This window comes from Coccinella septempunctata, chromosome 8 (genome assembly GCF_907165205.1).
Source record: "Coccinella septempunctata chromosome 8, icCocSept1.1, whole genome shotgun sequence".
NCBI lineage: Eukaryota > Metazoa > Arthropoda > Insecta > Coleoptera > Coccinellidae > Coccinella > Coccinella septempunctata.
This window is the reverse complement of record NC_058196.1, coordinates 33,060,428-33,084,544: the sequence shown is the minus strand read 5'-3', so window position 1 is coordinate 33,084,544 and position 24,117 is coordinate 33,060,428. Positions and strand designations below refer to the sequence as shown.

General features: G+C 47.4%; 2 protein-coding genes and 1 long non-coding RNA gene across 5 annotated transcripts in view; 1 reads left to right on the top strand and 2 right to left on the bottom strand.

The window, feature by feature from the left end:
* LOC123318842 overlaps positions 1-6,975 on the top strand; it is a 50,025-nt gene extending 43,050 nt beyond the window's left edge. For all 3 annotated transcript variants that reach the window (XR_006538405.1, XR_006538407.1, XR_006538406.1), the window contains 2 exons: positions 6,307-6,511; positions 6,858-6,975. This is a non-coding gene — a long non-coding RNA (uncharacterized LOC123318842). The remainder of the gene's footprint in view (positions 1-6,306; positions 6,512-6,857) is intronic.
* LOC123318839 lies at positions 856-6,308 on the bottom strand. The gene is made up of 3 exons (XM_044905595.1): positions 5,897-6,308; positions 4,690-5,306; positions 856-1,619 (listed from the first exon to the last, which is right to left on the bottom strand). Exons 1-3 carry the CDS (start codon positions 6,072-6,074, stop codon positions 1,050-1,052), a joined length of 1,365 nt encoding a protein of 454 aa, XP_044761530.1. The 5' UTR covers positions 6,075-6,308; the 3' UTR covers positions 856-1,049.
* A 925-nt stretch (positions 6,976-7,900) lies between the features above and the next one.
* On the bottom strand, positions 7,901-24,002 carry LOC123318841. Its single transcript, XM_044905597.1, has 3 exons — positions 23,236-24,002; positions 8,502-8,615; positions 7,901-8,045 (listed from the first exon to the last, which is right to left on the bottom strand). Exons 1-2 carry the CDS (start codon positions 23,572-23,574, stop codon positions 8,583-8,585), a joined length of 372 nt encoding a protein of 123 aa, XP_044761532.1. The 5' UTR covers positions 23,575-24,002; the 3' UTR covers positions 7,901-8,045; positions 8,502-8,582.
* Positions 24,003-24,117: the final 115 nt, after the last annotated feature.

Genomic DNA, 24,117 nt, shown 5'->3' with positions numbered 1-24,117 from the left:
CTGAGTTCACTTTGAAATGCTCTCATGAGTGGAATTAGTTATTTGCTGTTTCGTTTTTGAAAAATTCTAGAACTCTGCACATATTTTACAACTGTTATAAGACCCCTTGACCATTTTTGCTCTAAAAATTCAACTACGAACTGAGATAATTTTTGGTATCGCTTTGTTATATTTAAACACTTCTCGGATGTTCGATTTTTATACTTTAGTTGCTTTTAATTTAAATATTGTTTTTATTAACTTTGCTTCATTTGTATGGAAAATTCTAACCTAAAAGTTTTGAGTGCAATCTGAATGTTTGTCTTATAAAACCGTTATTATTATTATATCCAGTATTTTACCCATTTCCACTTATAGCTATCTACTTGTCGCGTGGACTTTTTGTTTCGAAACCACCGGGTTGGGGTTCACGAATCAGCGCAGACCGAACGGCAAGTCCACTTCATATACGGCCCATTCATAACAAAACCCTTGAGATCTCATAACGCATATAACGAAACGATTGAAATTCAGGTTAAGGTGTACGGAATAGGAGGCCATTCCTCAGTCCGGTCACGCCGCAACGTAATTCACATTCAACCGCGGTGCGCACGGTACGTCCCCCGCTGAATATTTTATGCCTCTTTCACGGAATCGATCTCCTCTATGGAATTTCAAATCCGTCCCTAGTCGGTCGGCATTCATTATTTGCGGTTGTATCTTCGGAAGGGGATTTTGAATAGTGTCGCCTTAATATTCATGACGACCTTTTTCGTTAAGTAACTTTGAAGCTTGCCAAAAAAAAAAAAAAATCAACGTCACTATGACAGTTGGGTCAAGACTCGGCAGTTTTACGATGAAAAAACACTCATACTTAACCATGTCTTTTTTATTCTGGATTTTCAACATAACTCATTGTAATATTATAAAAATTTATACAAGTTATTTACATCTTTACACAATGGGAAATCCCGATATCTGACATATTTCAGATCGTCCTTATTCAACATATTATGTAACATATTTACTCTTTTCATATTTTCGATTTAACACGAATCACCGTCTACCCATTATAACAAATCGTCCGAGTTGTCCTCCACCTTGATAAAATCTAGCTTCTGATCGGACGAAAAGTCGTCCATGAAGTCTTCCATCGGCTCCATGGAGGAGTTGGAAGCGGTCGCGGACGCGTGGTGATGGTAATCGACGGTCCCGACGTTCCGGTCATCGGCGACGCACCTCGACGTCGTCGGTACCGCGTCGTGACGATAGTAGCCGCCGCCCTCGTTTATCACCTTCAGTCTCTCCTCGGCCAGGTAGTTGTTGATGTAGTTCTGGCACACGATGGCGTTGCCGAGCGGCAGGCAGCGGAGCTGGTTGGCCACGTGCTGGCCGAACGTGAAAAATTCGTCCTGGTATTGGCATCCCGACGACGTTTGCGGCGGGTACCACGTCGGCTGAGGCGTCGATCTTCTGGTCGGTTCCTGGAACGTCCTAGTCGGCGGCGGGATGGGTATTTGTCTCTCGGGAGGAGTCACTTCTGGAGGTGAAGTTGATAGGGGTCTCTTGTTCCTCTGGAAGTCCTCCGGAGGTTCTGTCGAAGTTCTAGGGTCCGTTTCCGAACTCGAGGCAACCTGTAACTGATAAAGATTCTATGAAACTTTTCGTATAATCGATCATTCGGTTTAACATAGAGACATTGTGATATGTACGAAGATTATAGCTGAGTTATTGGAAAGAGCAAAAGAGATCTGGAAAAAAACAGTTTTGGGAGAGGCATAGTTGGCTATGTTCAAGGTTGCGGCGTATGGGATGAAAGAAAAGTGATAGAGGGAGGTAGGTGTAAGGGAGAAAGAGAAAAGTAAAGGGAGTTCTAAGGGCAAGAGGATAGGGAAGACCTGAGAGAGGGAAAAAGAGTGTTTTAAGTGGAAGGTATTACAGGGAAAAAGAAAGAGAGGGTTGTAGACCGAGAGACACAGAGAGAAATAGGAAGAGTAAATAGGGAAGGAGACAGATAGAGTATCATGAGCGAGGAAGGGTCGGATGTGATAAAATGAAACAATTTGAATGTAATATTTGATTATATTTTCTCCTTTTCATCAACTAACCTAACTTCATCGTAAGATTCATTTTGTATAATAATATCTTAACAATCTTGCGCACTCTGTAATTTTCAAACCCCTCGAACTACGAGCTCAAGATAGAAATAAACAGCGATCGATTTACGTAAGCACAAGAACGTTGGACCTTTCATCTTCTATTAGTCCGATTTTCAGAAATTTCGTTTGAATTTTTTTCCTAACCTTCTATTATCACATATCTTCAATACAAAACATTCCTCCATCTGTTCGTCCCTTATTAGGACACCTCGTGTATGAGTAATTTAATCGGAATGTGTTATATTTATTCTCTGCTTTCGTTACGCATCGTTGTACCCTTGTAGCTAGGGTACAATTTGGGGGACCGCCAAATACTCACGTCATATTGACAAGTACTGTTAACCGCGTCGGAAAAGACGGTTGGTACGGCGCCGTTTTTCAGTCGCCTCCGCTCCATCGTCATCTCGTCGAAAGAGTCATCGGTGAAATGTTGGCTACAGATATAGTGGTAGTTTTTCGGCTCTCTGTGAACCTCGGGAATCGCCCGCATCCATTTTTCCAATAGTTGTTTCTTTTTCAGCGGAAAACTGAAATTTTCGAAATCTTACTCTTTGAATTTAGGGGAATATATGAGCCGGGATATATTACCAGTGGTACGAGACGAAACTGTTGGGTTGCCATTCGCGCTTGCACGATTTAATGAAGCACTTTTTTACCATGACGCGGACTCTATTCACCGAGTTCTGCCTCGAACTGATCGACCGATGTCCATGGTAACGAAAGCGGATTGGCTGGAACTTATTGACAAGGATAGAACGCACTACATTCGATCTCTATCTCGGCTCGCGAGCACCCATTGCCGTGCGCGTTCTATCAAGGACGACAGGGATGTCGAAAAAGTATCGATATATCAATGCATTTTCTGCAAAACATCGTAAGCCTCAATTACTTGCCTTATTTTTCTATGTAACTTAAAGAAAGTTTAAGATTGTGTTTCTAATCATCCTCCTTCTCCTAATTCTACATGATGTAAATATTCACTTTCGGTTCTATACCGAGTCATGATAACATAAAAAGACTTTTTTCCATTTTTCGGGATGAAATTGTCAGTATAATTCAGATACGACCATTAACGAAATTATGCTCTATAACCCATTCAGGCTATGATCGATCGATAGTCGTGCCACGATCGCACCTGTATGGACTTGTAAGGAAATTCACCGAAAACGGAATATAATCACGCGTCCATTCTCGACGAACCGGGGGGACAGGTTATACCGGTACGCGTACCTGGCGGTAGGCCGTTGCCTCCCCTCGTCCTCGGGATCGACATATACGAAAAAGCAGATGTTTCCGTTTCGTGTATCGAGAGTACTCGGGTTTCGCACCACCAAGACCCGCAGCTTTACGGGTCGTGTTTCCCAAGCAGGTGATTTAGAGCGAGTAGGAATTTGCGATAATCCCGTTAATATCGATCTATTTCATCGTGACGATGTCATACTGTTTCCGTCGTACGAAAAAAGGTGGCTTTATAGTTTGGACATCTGATAACTACTTTTCGTCAATTTTTATGCCGAATTGCCGAAATGGTTGGAACTTCTTCGAAGGCCAACTGCGGCCCTGGCACAGAGATACCGACAAGAATAAGTCTCGACGTGCGCATAATGTCTTCGACGTAAGAATGAGTCACTGCATCCAGTTAAAACACTCCTTGTTCACGGAAAACAAACAAATCATTTTCTATTCGTCATCTCGGTCCTAAGGGCAGGTACACACGTGCGTTCAATTCAAAGGTATCGAGAGCATGTTTCTTCTTTCGTCAGGTGAAAAGATTTTTGATTGGTAACTTCCTCAATGTCCTTGATGCATAAGCACGCCAGTCTTCGCATCAAATCGCGATTTGTTTTCGCGGAGGTAAACAACCAAAAATCGCCAGCCAAAGGTTAGAGTACCAAAGCAACAAACGACTCGAAAATCGGTCCGAAACGACACAGTTCATCCGTCATCGGCGAACATCAACAATCCGATTCATTAAACCTCGGTCATTTTATTTTTAGATCGCCATAACGAGCGATAATTAAAACCGAACCTGCGAGCAAGGCATGTAGGTGTATATCGATTAAGCGTAATGGTCGTCATCGTCGTCGATATACCTACATATAAATAATGTTATAACGAAGGTCGTAATTGAATTTCAAATCCGCGAGCTCATTGTGATTCGTGAGAACCGGCGCGAACAAAAAAAAAAATGATTGGACTTCTTACGTTATAATTATCGATACGTAATGTTATTGTGATATTTCCAGTTATTAGTGGGACTTAAGAATTGTTCGAAAAATTAGAAGTTGGTTGGTTTAATGACGTACATCTACGATTTTCCGATCTATTAAGATAAATGTTGAGCACCGCTGAATGTTGGATATTATCGTAGAAAAAAAAAAGATGGTATTTTACTGGCTACTTCTGCAGACTCAATTCTCATGATATGAGTATACACAGTGTGGGACTAGTGCAGGGGCCTTGCTTTTGAAATTTCTCAACTACTTTTGGAATGAAGACTTCAGTGGCGATGGTCGTTTGTCCACTCGTATTTTCCAATCGGAACACTCACCAGATTCCTAGAAGCGCGCCCGATATTTTCATTTGGTCGCTGGGACGTAGAAGGCCCCGGATCGCCTTGCACTGTGGCAGTTCCGGAGTAGTGCAAACCTCGAAAATTGACACTTGATCCAGTTGGAAACTCGTCCGAACCGTAGGAGGCTATGGGATTGCCGGCCATACGGACGCATCCCAAGTTCTTCTTCCGCCTCTTCATGTCCGCGATCTTCTGCAGGACGACCAGCTGAAACTCCAGCATTTCGTCCTCGTCGAACGACCCCAGGGTGGGCGAGATCCCGCTCAGGAAAGAAACGTGGTGCCGTTCTTGTTCGCGGATCGGTTCGGCGAAGTGCTGGGATTCGTCCTTGACGTCCGGTTCGGCGGCGTTGTGCGTCGTCGACGTCTCGTCCTCTTGGACGTGTTCGAGGTGCCCCTGGAGGGCGGCGCCGTCGTCGAATTCTTCGGGGACGGTTCGGCGATGTTTGGCCTTTTTCAAGAACTGCAGGTCGTGGCTGTATATGTACGTTTTGGGACGTTGTTTGGCGCCGTATTTCACGAAGTCTCTCATCTTCCTCTCGCTCCGCTGGAAAGAGTCGCGGATGTTGGACCATTTTTTCATCAGGGAATGACCTGGAAGGGACTTCGGTCATTCTACGTGTCCATTTAAAGGGGATGTAGTGTTTTCCGGATGGAACGGGTCGATGTTGTCAGGGTGTGGAGGTCTTCAAATTCTTTGTTTGATATATCGACTTGAAAATTGTTTAGCTCTAAAATAAAATTAATACATCAGCGCATTCTAACCCTGAACCTTCCCCAAAATTTTCGAGGTCACGAATTCTTAATCCCTAGCACCTAGCATGACCGTTTTAAATTAAAAAAAAATAGTTAATACCTCACACACGGTTTTTCAACATCGAACCGCCCTCATCAAAAAACCCTTTGATTGATTGACGAAACCGATATCATTGAACAGGACGTGACTCGATGATGAAGGAAACAAAATGGGATTCTGAAGAACAAGTCAGTATTCTACGTTCCAAGTCGTAATTTTGAGGAACAGGGAAGAATTCTCATGCACCTCTGATTCTGAGCTCAGAATTATAACTTGAAAACAACAATTCTGACTTGGTTCTTAGAATTGCGACTTGCAAGTCGTAATTATTATACGTCATGAAAAAAAAAATTTCGAAAAATAAAATCGAGTCGCCCGCCTCGCTCACCGTATTCCATCCTCGTCCTCTGATCCATCAGTTCGAAGCCGTCGTTGAGTTCGATGAAAATTTCCATCCACGCCTTCTTGGTGTTGCTCCTGTCCTTGTAGCAAGGGTGGTGTTTGTTCCATATCACGGGCCGTTTCCGCACAGCCCTTATTAGACACCTGAGGTCGACGTCCGACATCGCTGCACCGCGAGAATAGCCCGTTAAATCGGCGAGACGAACGTAAACTTACCGGCACGACTGAACACTCTGAATTGGCCGGCTGCGGCCGAACTTCGGCTTCACGACACAGACCGGCGACGGGGCCGGGCTCGGAAGTGGGGGTTGCGCAGGGACGGACTCAGATCTGACAGTCGATATCGAATGTGAATTTATAATTTATTCTTCTTATTACTTCACATCTTTTCTACAGGTCAATCCACATACTCGGTCCAGTGAACCAAAGGAATGGACCTCCTTTGTCGAGAAATGAAACAATGAAGCATACTTGTCCCAAGGCACACGTGAAAACAAGACAATTTTACATAAAATTCACAAAGGAAAGAAAAAGAACTCATACATCGTATGGCTGCTGGAAGATTGTTAATCCTCCGAAGGAAATTATGTTCCAGTACGAGGTAATAAAAATAACAATAGACTAGTGAAGAGACTGACCGATAACTGCATGAGTAACGAATAACCCACCGAGTCTCTCTCTTCTGTAGACTACTTCTGGTGTCATCTCTGGTCATATCGACCTTGTTGTGTCGTCTCTTGTCTGGTCATGTCGTTTCTTATACTGTGGTCTCTGTCGTACCGGCAGACGACGACTCACGATCAGATCTAGAAGACGACTCGACTAGAAAAGTCACGATACGCCAAAACAAGAGAGTAATGAGCCGAAAAAAAAGGCAATGGACGCAAAATTATAAGTTTTCTAAATATTTTGTTGTATCAGTGATTAAAAAAATATATTTTTTGCAGGTACACACATAACTCAACCAACTGCAAGAGGACAACCCAGGAAAAACGAAAATGGACAAATTAGAGAAATGTGATCTTTGTATTATGTATTCGAATAGATTAATTCTTAAAAATTCTGTATTACTTTTTTATTTCCAAATGCTGCTCTGCGATAATATTTTTGCACTCTAAAATTGCATTAAAGAAGTCAAAATTCGGAGCCAAATTGCACTACGGTTCCGAAACACTAAATGGTTCAGCATTGTACCGTCAGCAGGCGTTAAAGCGCCTTTTTTTTATCAAACTACTGAAAAAAAAAAAAATAATGCTCAGAAGAGCGCCCTCTGGCGGAAAACCACTGAACTAAGAAAATTTCCGTCCGCCGTCAGCGCCCCCTGTGGCGAAAGGCTGAACTAAATAAATTTTTCGAGGCCCAAAAGAGCGCCCCCTGGCGGAAAACCGCTGAACTAAGAAAATTTCCGTCCGCCGTCAGCGCCCCCTATGGCGAAAGGCTGAACTAAATAAATTTTTCGAGGCCGGGATTTTTTTAGTTCAGCGGTTTTCCGCCAGAGGGCGCTCTTCTAGGCCTCGAAAAATTTATTTAGTTCAGCCTTTCGCCACAGGGGGCGCTGACGGCGGGCAGAAATTTTCTTAGTTCAGCGGTTTTCCGCCAGGGGGCGCTCTTCTGGGCCTCGAAAAATTTATTTAGTTCAGCCTTTCGCCATAGGGGGCGCTGACGGCGGACGGAAATTTTCTTAGTTCAGCGGTTTTCCGCCAGGGGGCGCTCTTCTGGGCCTCGAAAATTTTATTTAGTTCAGCCTTTCGCCACAGGGGGCGCTGACGGCGGACGAAAATTTTCTTAGTTCAGCGATTTTCCGCCAGGGGGCGCTCTTTTTGGCGTCGAAAAATTTATTTAGTTCAGCCTTTCGCCATCAGGGGTGCTGATGGCAGACGAAAAAAATTGGATGAGCAGTTCGCAAACAGAAGTGCGAAATTGCTACAGCGCCCTCTGGGGGTGCAGTGCAGAAGATATTTGTGGGTTCGTGAATAAAATTCCATTGAATTTTCTTATTTTTATTGTTTTTCTATGAACAAACTAGTTAACAAAAAAAAATTCTATAATGAAATTCACATTAGCTTTCTTTCTTCTTTTTCTTGCAATCCAGGGGTAAGTCCAGTTATGGAAGGGGGTGTTTCCTTGTTGGTATCCTATAACAAGATTTAGGTTTCATAAAGAGTCTCATGCAAATGAAACTTTTCATATAGTTTATTGAATCAAAAGTAACACTTTACAAAAACAATACTGAAAGTAGCTTTTTCGGGACGATATTGCATAACTTTATGAGATCTGATTTATGCATGAACTTTTGTATTTTATTATGACAGCCCTTGACATCTAACATAGGCGTGTATTTCTTCTTTGTTCAAATAAAAAAAAAATGGAAACGAGTAGCGGAAGTAAGGCTCCCGGATTTGAAGGGACTCGCAAGATTCATACTAGTCCCTTAAATATCATCTTGTTACGTAAATTACTATCAACAACTCAATCAGTTTTAAAGTCCCTTCGATTTCAAAGCTACCTTCAGTTTCATTTTTAGTACCACTGGAGGAAATTTTGAAATTGGCCGTTACGATTAAGATATAGAAAGTGAAATATTTACTTACCCACAGTACCTTCACCTCTATTGTGGTCGATCTTCAAACAAAGCTGAATCATATTCTATCTTCGCGACTCTTAATTCCAACTTACTTCGTCTGCATCATCCACAAACTCCACAACTGAAAAATAAAGTGAAATTGTTCTTTAATCAGAATTCAGTAATAAATATGAGTGTTGATTTTCTGAAACTCAACATTTTGATGAAAACAACACGAAATATAAAATGGCTATGAAAGTAGTATTTACTGTCTAGTAAATACTACTTTTGAAGAAGAAAGAAAAAAATATTCGAAAATATGAAATATGCATGCTTTTTTTTCAGTTCACAGTGTGTAAGAAGTATTTGAAAAAATGTTACTGAACAAAGAACTGAAAAATCGATTCCCTCCGATCAAACAAATTGATATTCTGAATGCTGATTGGAAATACCCGTAGTAATCTCGAGAAATTCAGTTATCGATTGATCACGACAAACATTTCAATTTGTTTGCCCCGGATATTTCCTGATATTATCGAGAAACGCAGGATCACTTGTAGTGCAAAAAAAATCCCGTCTTTGATAATTCAATCGATGTGAATTATTCAAACGACTGGTTTCGGAATGTTCGAAACCCCGGATTGACCTTTATCAAATATTCATGATCGACTGAATTATTCATGAACCTGATTTGAGATTTTTTTTCGATTTCGAATGGCTCTCCGAAATTTCCTCTTATTATTATCATTTCATTATCGTGCCGCATTCCGTGAAGAATCAGTTATACGTTCGATACGAGCCTTATCGCTCTATAAACACATATTTATCACCTAGTTATTTCGACAATATTATCGTTGCTCGCTTGATGTTTGAATTACATACGGTCGATCATGCAAAGAAACTTGTTGAATCGAAAAGTCCAATTAAAAAAGCAAAGTACACGCCGTTTAGGGCAATTAAAGATGCTGATTACATGAAGCCATCACTCTCTCAACATTTTCCGGCATTCTAAGATGCATATTAGATCGATTTTCAACACATGCTAACCCACAGATTTTATCCTAGAAGTGTTGTTCTTTCAGAATTTCAGTTAAAAATTCCTCAAGACCGAACGGTTGTGCCGAGATGGATGAAATTCTCAGATTTATTACTAGAAGACTAAATTGGTTTCAGTTAAAACTTCCTCAAGACTAGAATTTGCATGCAAAATCTATCCGTTACATCGCGAGATACACGCACATGCCATTTCTAGCCAGGCACGTTGAATCGCGACACACACGCACATGCCATTTCTACCGACGCACGTTGAATCGCGAGACACACGCACATGCCATTTCTAGCCACCCACGAAAAATCGCGAGACACACGCACATGCCAATTCTAGCCACCCACGAAAAATCGCGAGACACACGCACATGCCATTTCTATCCACGCACGAAAAATCGCGAGACACACGCACATGCCATTTCTAGCCAAGCACGTTGAATCACGAGACACGCGCACATGCCATTTCTAGTCACCCACGAAAAATCGCGAGACACACGCACATGGCATTTCTAGCCACGCACGTTGGATCGCGAGACATACGCACATGCCAATTCTAGCCACGCACGGTGAATCGCAAGACACACGCACATGCCAATTCTAGCCACGCACGTTGAATCGCGAGACACACGCACATGCCATTTCTAGTCACCCACGAAACATCGCGAGACACACGCACATGCCAATTCTAGCCACGCACGGTGAACCGCGAGACACACGCACATGCCTTTTATAGCCACGCACGTTGAATCGCGAGACGCACGCACATGCCATCTCTAGCCACCCACGAAAAATCGCGAGACACGCACATGCCATTTCTAGCCACCCACGAAATAACGCGAGACACACGCACATGCCATTTCTAGTCACCCACGAAAAATCGCGAGACACACGCACATGCCAATTCTAGCCACGCACGGTGAACCGCGAGACACACGCACATGCCTTTTATAGCCACGCACGTTGAATCACGAGACACACGCACATGCCAATTCTAGCCACGCACGAAAAATCGCGAGACACACGCACATGGCATTCCTAGCCACGCACGTTGAATCGCGAGACACACGCACATGCCAATTCTAGCCACGCACGGTGAATCGCGAGACACACGCACATGCCAATTCTAGCCACGCACGTTGAATCGCGAGACACACGCACATGCCATTTCTAGTCACCCACGAAAAATCGCGAGACACACGCACATGCCTTTTATAGCCACGCACGTTGAATCGCAAGACACACGCACATGCCATCTCTAGCCACCCACGAAAAATCGCGAGACACGCGCACATGCCATTTCTAGCCACCCACGAAATATCGCGAGACACGCGCACATGCCATTTCTAGCCACGCACGTTGAATCACGAGACACACGCACATGCCAATTCTAGCCACGCACGAAAAATCGCGAGACACACGCACATGGCATTCCTAGCCACGCACGTTGAATCGCGAGACACACGCACATGCCAATTCTAGCCACGCACGGTGAATCGCGAGACACACGCACATGCCAATTCTAGCCACGCACGTTGAATCGCGAGACACACGCACATGCCATTTCTAGTCACCCACGAAAAATCGCGAGACACACGCACATGCCTTTTATAGCCACGCACGTTGAATCGCAAGACACACGCACATGCCATCTCTAGCCACCCACGAAAAATCGCGAGACACGCGCACATGCCATCTCTAGCCACCCACGAAAAATCGCGAGACACGCGCACATGCCATTTCTAGCCACCCACGAAATATCGCGAGACACACGCACACGCCATTTCTAGTCACCCACGAAAAATCGCGAGACATACGAACATGCCAATTCTAGCCACGCACGGTGAACCGCGAGACACACGCACATGCCAATTCTAGCCACCCACGAAAAATCGCGAGACATACGAACATGCCAATTCTAGCCACGCACGGTGAATCGCGAGACACACGCACATGCCATTTCTAGCCACCCACGAAAAATCGCGAGACACACGCACATGCCATTTCTAGCCACCCACGAAAAATCGCGAGACACACGCACATGCCATTCCTAGCCACCCACGAAATATCGCGAGACACGCGCACATGCCATTTCTAGCCACCCACGAAAAATCGCGAGACACACGCACATGGCATTTCTAGCCACGCACGTTGAATCGCGAGACACACGCACATGCCATTTCTAGCCACCCACGAAAAATCGCGAGACACACGCACATGCCATTTCTAGCCACCCACGAAAAATCGCGAGACACACGCACATGGCATTTCTAGCCACGCACGTTGAATCGCGAGACACACGCACATGCCAATTCTAGCCACGCACGAAAAATCGCGAGACATACGAACATGCCAATTCTAGCCACGCACGGTGAATCGCGAGACACACGCACATGCCATTTCTAGCCACCCACGAAAAATCGCGAGACACACGCACATGCCATTTCTAGCCACCCACGAAAAATCGCGAGACACACGCACATGCCATTCCTAGCCACCCACGAAAAATCGCGAGACACGCGCACATGCCATTTCTAGCCACCCACGAAAAATCGCGAGACACACGCACATGGCATTTCTAGCCACGCACGTTGAATCGCGAGACACACGCACATGCCATTTCTAGCCACCCACGAAAAATCGCGAGACACACGCACATGCCATTTCTAGCCACCCACGAAAAATCGCGAGACACACGCACATGGCATTTCTAGCCACGCACGTTGAATCGCGAGACACACGCACATGCCATCTCTAGCCACCCACGAAAAATCGCGAGACACGCACACATGCCATTTCTAGCCACCCACGAAAAATCGCGAGACACACGCACATGGCATTTCTAGTCACCCACGAAAAATCGCGGGACACACGCACATGCCAATTCTAGCCACGCACGGTGAATCGCGAGACACACGCACATGCCAATTCTAGCCACGCACGGTGAATCGCGAGACACACGCACATGCCAATTCTAGCCACGCACGTTGAATCGCGAGACACACGCACATGCCATTTCTAGTCACCCACGAAAAATCGCGAGACACACGCACATGCCAATTCTAGCCACGCACGGTGAACCGCGAGACACACGCACATGCCTTTTATAGCCACGCACGTTGAATCGCAAGACACACGCACATGCCATCTCTAGCCACCCACGAAAAATCGCGAGACACGCACATGCCATTTCTAGCCACCCACGAAATATCGCGAGACACACGCACATGCCATTTCTAGTCACCCACGAAAAATCGCGAGACACACGCACATGCCAATTCTAGCCACCCACGAAAAATCGCGAGACACACGCACATGGCATTCCTAGCCACGCACGTTGAATCGCGAGACACACGCACATGCCAATTCTAGCCACGCACGGTGAATCGCGAGACACACGCACATGCCAATTCTAGCCACGCACGTTGAATCGCGAGACACACGCACATGCCATTTCTAGTCACCCACGAAAAATCGCGAGACACACGCACATGCCAATTCTAGCCACGCACGGTGAACCGCGAGACACACGCACATGCCTTTTATAGCCACGCACGTTGAATCGCAAGACACACGCACATGCCATCTCTAGCCACCCACGAAAAATCGCGAGACACACGCACATGCCATTTCTAGTCACCCACGAAAAATCGCGAGACACACGCACATGCCAATTCTAGCCACCCACGAAAAATCGCGAGACACACGCACATGGCATTCCTAGCCACGCACGTTGAATCGCGAGACACACGCACATGCCAATTCTAGCCACCCACGAAAAATCGCGAGACACACGCACATGCCATTTCTAGCCACCCACGAAATAACGCGAGACACACGCACATGCCATTTCTAGTCACCCACGAAAAATCGCACATGCCATTTCTAGTCACCCACGAAAAATCGCGAGACACACGCACATGCCAATTCTAGCCACGCACGGTGAACCGCGAGACACACGCACATGCCAATTCTAGCCACCCACGAAAAATCGCGAGACACACGCACATGGCATTCCTAGCCACGCACGTTGAATCGCGAGACACACGCACATGCCAATTCTAGCCACGCACGTTGAATCGCGAGACACACGCACATGCCATTTCTAGTCACCCACGAAAAATCGCGAGACACACGCACATGCCTTTTATAGCCACGCACGTTGAATCGCAAGACACACGCACATGCCATCTCTAGCCACCCACGAAAAATCGCGAGACACGCACATGCCATTTCTAGCCACCCACGAAATATCGCGAGACACACGCACACGCCATTTCTAGTCACCCACGAAAAATCGCGAGACACACGCACATGCCAATTCTAGCCACGCACGGTGAACCGCGAGACACACGCACATGCCAATTCTAGCCACCCACGAAAAATCGCGAGACATACGAACATGCCAATTCTAGCCACGCACGGTGAATCGAGAGACACACGCACATGCCAATTCTAGCCACGCACGAAAAATCGCGAGACATACGAACATGCCAATTCTAGCCACGCACGGTGAATCGCGAGACACACGCACATGCCATTTCTAGCCACCCACGAAAAATCGCGAGACACACGCACATGCCATTTCTAGCCACCCACGAAAAATCGCGAGACACACGCACATGCCATTCCTAGCCACCCACGAAATATCGCGAGACACGCGCACATGCCATTTCTAGCCACCCACGAAAAATCGCGAGACACACGCACATGGCATTTCTAGCCACGCACGTTGAATCGCGAGACACACGCACATGCCATCTCTAGCCACCCACGAAAAATCGCGAGACACGCACATGCCATTTCTAGCCACCCACGAAATAACGCGAGACACACGCACATGCCATTTCTAGTCATACACGAAAAATCGCGAGACACGCGCACATGCCATTTCTAGCCACCCACGAAAAATCGCGAGACACACGCACATGGCATTTCTAGTCACCCACGAAAAATCGCGAGACACACGCACATGCCAATTCTAGCCACGCACGGTGAATCGCGAGACACACGCACATGCCAATTCTAGCCACGCACGGTGAATCGCGAGACACACGCACATGCCAATTCTAGCCACGCACGTTGAATCGCGAGACACACGCACATGCCATTTCTAGTCACCCACGAAAAATCGCGAGACACACGCACATGCCAATTCTAGCCACGCACGGAGAACCGCGAGACACACGCACATGCCTTTTATAGCCACGCACGTTGAATCGCAAGACACACGCACATGCCATCTCTAGCCACCCACGAAAAATCGCGAGACACGCACATGCCATTTCTAGCCACCCACGAAATATCGCGAGACACACGCACATGCCATTTCTAGTCACCCACGAAAAATCGCGAGACACACGCACATGCCAATTCTAGCCACCCACGAAAAATCGCGAGACACACGCACATGGCATTCCTAGCCACGCACGTTGAATCGCGAGACACACGCACATGCCAATTCTAGCCACGCACGAAAAATCGCGAGACACACGCACATGCCATTTCTAGCCACCCACGAAATAACGCGAGACACACGCACATGCCATTTCTAGTCACCCACGAAAAATCGCGAGACACACGCACATGCCAATTCTAGCCACGCACGGTGAACCGCGAGACACACGCACATGCCAATTCTAGCCACCCACGAAAAATCGCGAGACACACGCACATGGCATTCCTAGCCACGCACGTTGAATCGCGAGACACACGCACATGCCAATTCTAGCCACGCACGAAAAATCGCGAGACATACGAACATGCCAATTCTAGCCACGCACGTTGAATCGCGAGACACACGCACATGCCAATTCTAGCCACGCACGAAAAATCGCGAGACACACGCACATGCCAATTCTAGCCACGCACGAAAAATCGCGAGACACACGCACATGCCAATTCTAGCCACGCACGGTGAACCGCGAGACACATGCACATGCCAATTCTAGCCACGCACGAAAAATCGCGAGACATACGAACATGCCAATTCTAGCCACGCACGTTGAATCGCGAGACACACGCACATGCCAATTCTAGCCACGCACGAAAAATCGCGAGACACACGCACATGCCATTTCTAGCCACGCACGTTGAATCGCGAGACACACGCACATGCCTTTTATAGCCACGCACGTTGAATCGCGATTTTTCGTGGGTGGCTAGAGATGGCATGTGCGTGTGTCTCGCGATTTTTCGTGGGTGGCTAGAAATGGCATGTGCGTGTGTCTCGCGATTTTTCGTGGGTGGCTAGAAATGGCATGTGCGCGTGTCTCGCGATATTTCGTGGGTGGCTAGAAATGGCATGTGCGTGTGTCTCGCGATTTTTCGTGGGTGGCTAGAGATGGCATGTGCGTGTGTCTCGCGATTTTTCGTGGGTGGCTAGAAATGGCATGTGCGCGTGTCTCGCGATATTTCGTGGGTGGCTAGGAATGGCATGTGCGTGTGTCTCGCGATTTTTCGTGGGTGGCTAGAAATGGCATGTGCGTGTGTCTCGCGATTTTTCGTGGGTGGCTAGAAATGGCATGTGCGTGTGTCTCGCGATTTTTCGTGGGTGGCTAGAGATGGCATGTGCGTGTGTCTCGCGATTTTTCGTGGGTGGCTAGAAATGGCATGTGCGTGTGTCTCGCGATTTTTCGTGGGTGGCTAGAAATGGCATGTGCGCGTGTCTCGCGATATTTCGTGGGTGACTAGAAATGGCATGTGCGTGTGTCTCGCGATTCAACGTGCGTGGCTAGAATTGGCATGTGCGTGTGTCTCGCGATTCACCGTGCGTGGCTAGAATTGGCATGTTCGTATGTCTCGCGATTTTTCGTGCGTGGCTAGAGATGGCATGTGCGTGTGTCTCGCGATTTTTCGTGGGTGGCTAGAAATGGCATGTGCGTGTGTCTCGCGATTTTTCGTGGGTGGCTAGAAATGGCATGTGCGCGTGTCTCGCGATTTTTCGTGGGTGACTAGAAATGGCATGTGCGTGTGTCTCGCGATTCAACGTGCGTGGCTAGAATTGGCATGTGCGTGTGTCTCGCGATTCACCGTGCGTGGCTAGAATTGGCATGTTCGTATGTCTCGCGATTTTTCGTGCGTGGCTAGAGATGGCATGTGCGTGTGTCTCGCGATTTTTCGTGGGTGGCTAGGAATGCCATGTGCGCGTGTCTCGCGATATTTCGTGGGTGACTAGAAATGGCATGTGCGTGTGTCTCGCGATTCAACGTGCGTGGCTAGAATTGGCATGTGCGTGTGTCTCGCGATTCACCGTGCGTGGCTAGAATTGGCATGTTCGTATGTCTCGCGATTTTTCGTGGGTGGCTAGAAATGGCATGTGCGTGTGTCTCGCGATTCTTCGTGGGTGGCTAGAAATGGCATGTGCGTGTGTCTCGCGATTTTTCGTGGGTGGCTAGAAATGGCATGTGCGCGTGTCTCGCGATATTTCGTGGGTGACTAGAAATGGCATGTGCGTGTGTCTCGCGATTCAACGTGCGTGGCTAGAATTGGCATGTGCGTGTGTCTCGCGATTCACCGTGCGTGGCTAGAATTGGCATGTTCGTATGTCTCGCGATTTTTCGTGCGTGGCTAGAGATGGCATGTGCGTGTGTCTCGCGATTTTTCGTGGGTGGCTAGAAATGGCATGTGCGTGTGTCTCGCGATTTTTCGTGGGTGGCTAGAAATGGCATGTGCGCGTGTCTCGCGATATTTCGTGGGTGGCTAGGAATGCCATGTGCGTGTGTCTCGCGATTTTTCGTGGGTGGCTAGAATTGGCATGTGCGTGTGTCTCGCGATTCACCGTGCGTGGCTAGAATTGGCATGTTCGTATGTCTCGCGATTTTTCGTGCGTGGCTAGAGATGGCATGTGCGTGTGTCTCGCGATTTTTCGTGGGTGGCTAGGAATGCCATGTGCGTGTGTCTCGCGATTTTTCGTGGGTGGCTAGAAATGGCATGTGCGTGTGTCTCGCGATTCAACGTGCGTGGCTAGAATTGGCATGTGCGTGTGTCTCGCGATTCAACGTGCGTGGCTAGAATTGGCATGTGCGTGTGTCTCGCGATTCACCGTGCGTGGCTAGAATTGGCATGTTCGTATGTCTCGCGATTTTTCGTGCGTGGCTAGAGATGGCATGTGCGTGTGTCTCGCGATTTTTCGTGGGTGGCTAGAAATGGCATGTGCGTGTGTCTCGCGATTTTTCGTGGGTGGCTAGAAATGGCATGTGCGCGTGTCTCGCGATATTTCGTGGGTGACTAGAAATGGCATGTGCGTGTGTCTCGCGATTTTTCGTGGGTGGCTAGAAATGGCATGTGCGCGTGTCTCGCGATATTTCGTGGGTGGCTAGGAATGGCATGTGCGTGTGTCTCGCGATTTTTCGTGGGTGGCTAGAGATGGCATGTGCGTGTGTCTCGCGATTTTTCGTGGGTGGCTAGAAATGGCATGTGCGCGTGTCTCGCGATATTTCGTGGGTGGCTAGGAATGGCATGTGCGTGTGTCTCGCGATTTTTCGTGGGTGGCTAGAAATGGCATGTGCGCGTGTCTCGCGATTTTTCGTGGGTGGCTAGAAATGGCATGTGCGCGTGTCTCGCGATATTTCGTGGGTGACTAGAAATGGCATGTGCGTGTGTCTCGCGATTCAACGTGCGTGGCTAGAATTGGCATGTGCGTGTGTCTCGCGATTCACCGTGCGTGGCTAGAATTGGCATGTTCGTATGTCTCGCGATTTTTCGTGCGTGGCTAGAGATGGCATGTGCGTGTGTCTCGCGATTTTTCGTGGGTGGCTAGAAATGGCATGTGCGTGTGTCTCGCGATTTTTCGTGGGTGGCTAGAAATGGCATGTGCGCGTGTCTCGCGATATTTCGTGGGTGGCTAGGAATGGCATGTGCGTGTGTCTCGCGATTTTTCGTGGGTGGCTAGAGATGGCATGTGCGTGTGTCTCGCGATTTTTCGTGGGTGGCTAGAAATGGCATGTGCGCGTGTCTCGCGATATTTCGTGGGTGGCTAGGAATGGCATGTGCGTGTGTCTCGCGATTTTTCGTGGGTGGCTAGAAATGGCATGTGCGTGTGTCTCGCGATTTTTCGTGGGTGGCTAGAAATGGCATGTGCGCGTGTCTCGCGATATTTCGTGGGTGACTAGAAATGGCATGTGCGTGTGTCTCGCGATTCAACGTGCGTGGCTAGAATTGGCATGTGCGTGTGTCTCGCGATTCACCGTGCGTGGCTAGAATTGGCATGTTCGTATGTCTCGCGATTTTTCGTGCGTGGCTAGAATTGGCATGTGCGTGTGTCTCGCGATTCACCGTGCGTGGCTAGAATTGGCATGTTCGTATGTCTCGCGATTTTTCGTGGGTGGCTAGAATTGGCATGTGCGTGTGTCTCGCGGTTCACCGTGCGTGGCTAGAATTGGCATGTGCGTGTGTCTCGCGATTTTTCGTGGGTGGCTAGAAATGGCATGTGCCTGTGTCTCGCGATTCAACGTGCGTGGCTAGAAATGGCATGTGCGCGTGTCTCGCGATATTTCGTGGGTGGCTAGAAATGGCATGTGCGTGTTTCGCGATATTTCGTGGGTGGCTAGAAATGGCATGTGCGTGTTTCGCGATTTTTCGTGGGTGGCTAGAAATGGCATGTGCGTGTTTCGCGATTTTTCGTGGGTGGCTAGAATTGGCATGTGCGTGTGTCTCGCGGTTCACCGTGCGTGGCTAGAATTGGCATGTGCGTGTGTCTCGCGATTTTTCGTGGGTGGCTAGAAATGGCATGTGCCTGTGTCTCGCGATTCAACGTGCGTGGCTAGAAATGGCATGTGCGCGTGTCTCGCGATATTTCGTGGGTGGCTAGAAATGGCATGTGCGTGTTTCGCGATTTTTCGTGGGTGGCTAGAAATGGCATGTGCGTGTTTCGCGATTTTTCGTGGGTGGCTAGAATTGGCATGTGCGTGTGTCTCGCGGTTCACCGTGCGTGGCTAGAATTGGCATGTGCGTGTGTCTCGCGATTTTTCGTGGGTGGCTAGAAATGGCATGTGCCTGTGTCTCGCGATTCAACGTGCGTGGCTAGAAATGGCATGTGCGCGTGTCTCGCGATATTTCGTGGGTGGCTAGAAATGGCATGTGCGTGTTTCGCGATTTTTCGTGGGTGGCTAGAAATGGCATGTGCGTGTTTCGCGATTTTTCGTGGGTGGCTAGAATTGGCATGTGCGCGTGTCTCGCGATATTTCGTGGGTGGCTAGAAATGGCATGTGCGTGTGTCTCGCGATTTTTCGTGGGTGGCTAGAAATGGCATGTGCGCGTGTCTCGCGATTTTTCGTGGGTGGCTAGAAATGGCATGTGCGCGTGTCTCGCGATATTTCGTGGGTGGCTAGAAATGGCTTGTGCGTGTGTCTCGCGATTTTTCGTGGGTGGCTAGAAATGGCATGTGCCTGTGTCTCGCGATTCAACGTGCGTGGCTAGAAATGGCATGTGCGCGTGTCTCGCGATATTTCGTGGGTGGCTAGAAATGGCATGTGCGCGTGTCTCGCGATATTTCGTGGGTGGCTAGAATTGGCATGTGCGTGTGTCTCGCGATTTTTCGTGGGTGGCTAGAAATGGCATGTGCCTGTGTCTCGCGATTCAACGTGCGTGGCTAGAAATGGCATGTGCGCGTGTCTCGCGATATTTCGTGGGTGGCTAGAAATGGCATGTGCGTGTTTCGCGATTTTTCGTGGGTGGCTAGAAATGGCATGTGCGTGTTTCGCGATTTTTCGTGGGTGGCTAGAATTGGCATGTGCGCGTGTCTCGCGATATTTCGTGGGTGGCTAGAAATGGCATGTGCGTGTGTCTCGCGATTTTTCGTGGGTGGCTAGAAATGGCATGTGCGCGTGTCTCGCGATATTTCGTGGGTGGCTAGAAATGGCATGTGCGTGTGTCTCGCGATATTTCGTGGGTGGCTAGAAATGGCATGTGCGTGTGTCTCGCGATTTTTCGTGGGTGGCTAGAAATGGCATGTGCGTGTGTCTCGCGATTTTTCGTGGGTGGCTAGAAATGGCATGTGCGCGTGTCTCGCGATTTTTCGTGGGTGGCTAGAAATGGCATGTGCGCGTGTCTCGCGATATTTCGTGGGTGGCTAGAAATGGCTTGTGCGTGTGTCTCGCGATTTTTCGTGGGTGGCTAGAAATGGCATGTGCGCGTGTCTCGCGATTTTTCGTGGGTGGCTAGAAATGGCATGTGAGCGTGTCTCGCGATATTTCGTGGGTGGCTAGAAATTGCATGTGCGCGTGTCTCGCGATTTTTCGTGGGTGGCTAGAAATGGCATGTGCGCGTGTCTCGCGATATTTCGTGGGTGGCTAGAAATGGCATGTGCGTGTGTCTCGCGATTTTTCGTGGGTGGCTAGAAATGGCATGTGCGCGTGTCTCGCGATTTTTCGTGGGTGGCTAGAAATGGCATGTGCGCGTGTCTCGCGATATTTCGTGGGTGGCTAGAAATGGCATGTGCGTGTGTCTCGCGATTTTTCGTGGGTGGCTAGAAATGGCATGTGCGCGTGTCTCGCGATTTTTCGTGGGTGGCTAGAAATGGCATGTGCGTGTGTCTCGCGATTTTTCGTGGGTGGCTAGAAATGGCATGTGCGCGTGTCTCGCGATTTTTCGTGGGTGGCTAGAAATGGCATGTGCATGCGTCTCGCGATTCACCGTGCGTGGCTAGAATTGGCATGTGCGTGTGTCTCGCGATTTTTCGTGGGTGGCTAGAAATGGCATGTGCATGCGTCTCGCGATTCAACGTGCGTGGCTAGAAATGGCATGTGCGCGTGTCTCGCGATATTTCGTGGGTGGCTAGAAATGGCATGTGCGCGTGTCTCGCGATTTTTCGTGGGTGGCTAGAAATGGCATGTGCGCGTGTCTCGCGATTTTTCGTGGGTGGCTAGAAATGGCATGTGCATGCGTCTCGCGATTCAACGTGCGTGGCTGGAAATGGCATGTGCGCGTGTCTCGCGATATTTCGTGGGTGGCTAGAAATGGCATGTGCGCGTGTCTCGCGATTTTTCGTGGGTGGCTAGAAATGGCATGTGCGTGTGTCTCGCGATTTTTCGTGGGTGGCTAGAAATGGCATGTGCGCGTGTCTCGCGATTTTTCGTGGGTGGCTAGAAATGGCATGTGCATGCGTCTCGCGATTCAACGTGCGTGGCTAGAAATGGCATGTGCGCGTGTCTCGCGATATTTCGTGGGTGGCTAGAAATGGCATGTGCGCGTGTCTCGCGATTTTTCGTGGGTGGCTAGAATTGGCATGTGCGTGTGTCTCGTGATTCAACGTGCGTGGCTATAAAAGGCATGTGCGTGTGTCTCGCGATTTTTCGTGGGTGGCTAGAAATGGCATGTGCATGTGTCTCGCGATTTTTCGTGGGTGGCTAGAAATGGCATGTGCGCGTGTCTCGCGATATTTCGTGGGTGGCTAGAAATGGCATGTGCATGTGTCTCGCGATTCAACGTGCGTGGCTAGAAATGGCATGTGCGTGTGTCTCGTGGGACGAATCTTGTAGGAAAAGCGGTGATGAAACTACCTTTATAAATGTAGGTGATGCCGACTGATTTTACGGAAGATTAAACTCAATTTTTCCATGTCCTTCCTCATCCGAACTTTTAGGTATTGAACATTATGTTATTTTGGTGAAGGATTGCGAATGATGAAATACCTATAAGCGTTATGGCGTACCTTTCCGAGGTTTTCTACCTGATAGGATGAAAGGGAATCCTCACAACATCATTTTCCTCGTAATATCAGGTTTGAGAATGTCCTCACGAACTACGCTGGGGCACTCACCCTGCTGCATGAGATAGACGCTTTCGGGTGGTCGTAAAAAATTTAAGACCTCATTTTATTCCTACCAGACGTTCTTCGGCAGTAAGGTATATTGGAGTAGGTACATAAAATCGTTGTATACAAAGTGAGTCATTCACGCCTTTAATGTAACTTTTTTCCGAATCCCGCCCAGTTCTTCAGATTTAACCGTTTCGAGAAAAAACTTGATACCCCGACAAAAAGTATAATATTTTAATATAATAATTTATTGTTAAAAAGTCAACTTATTATTAAACTATGACTGTCAATTCACATCGACATTATTCGCGTACATTCTTGATCTTTATTATCAAATGAATACACTGAGTGTTTCCTGAATGCATATCCTCACTTCTATGGCCGATAGTTTTTCGGAAAATTGGATTCGACGTCTTTTTCCAAATACTCATTTTCCTTTTTCAGGTTTCGACAGTCAAATTTTTGAGGACAAATTTCAACTTCAAGGTTCCTCCGATTATTTAATTAAATTGTCTACATTATTTATTTACAACCTGTAATATCGATATCAAACTTGGGTGATCAAAACATTACTATTTCAAATGAACATTTTTTACAACAAGCATGCATTACTGGAAAAAAGGAAACATTCCTTCTCATACTTACATCAAAAGATCTTCAGATACACAGTTAGTGCTTTTAGGGCTAATCAAGTTGCGCCCCATCACTTCGTATCACTTTTTCCTTCTGTTTATATCACTAGGTACACGAAAAAAAAATTATACAATATTTGTAGGCGTACTTTTTAACCTCGGACATCGTTCGGCGAACAAAAACAACGACTGCACGCCAATGAGTTTATCAGTGATTACGAGCCGCGTGTCGCCTAGGTCAAATGATGAATCGCCTATAAAAATTCATACCAATTCTCCATGAATGAAGGAAAAATATCATGGCATGAAAATATGTAATAAATACTTACAGTAACACTCTTGCACAATCCTTTCCTTGGCATTTCCCTGTCTTTTAAAAACCGAAGAGCGTTATAAGCGAACCAATGACTCTTATAAACTTCATCTGTTTTCTTGTTCTCTTTCCCCCTCTCCCTTCTCCACGATGATAAAACATTCACCATCTTATTCTTACAGTCGTCTCCCGATATACCTAAAGCTCTACCTATGTCCTCCCAAGCGTCCAGTTTCAAATTTTTCTTATAATAGTCCTCGTGTTTAGGATCCCATATCACGGGTTTCCTTCTGTACAATTCGATCAAGTGTAATATCCTCTCGTCGTTCCACCATATGAAATCCCTCTGCGCCATTTCGTAGCCTACTCCTCACTCGCGAACCACCACCAACCAACGTAAACGTCCAGGGGCAAACTGTTATTTCTTTTATGCAGCCGGCAAAGATCGTCAAATGTCGGATCCCATCGAACCGTCCGAAGTTGGAACGCGTACTGTTCGTCGAAAGCACGTCTACGTTTACGAGCCTGGGTCGTAAAATTTAATGGGGATTTTTATTGCCTCTGCAGGTTCGGTTCGTCGGTAAGTGCCGGCTTTAACGAGATTATCCTTGCAGGCGCAACTTCAACATCACATAACTCTGGGGATACTCCGAATTCGTATTGTTGTTTCATTTTACACGAACCTTCATAATTTATTCATAAGGAAGATCTAACTTCTGAGTAACGTCTTAACTTTTCGAAAGGTTGTTCTGAAAGTGTTTCAATCGATGACGGGAGCAATATAACGCTGATCTTTACGTATAATATAAGTCGAAAATCCTGTTGTTGATTACGAATTTGTTGTCTGTTGTTGTCTACGAAGGACAGCTACGGTTACGAAAGTGGCTAGGGCTAGGAA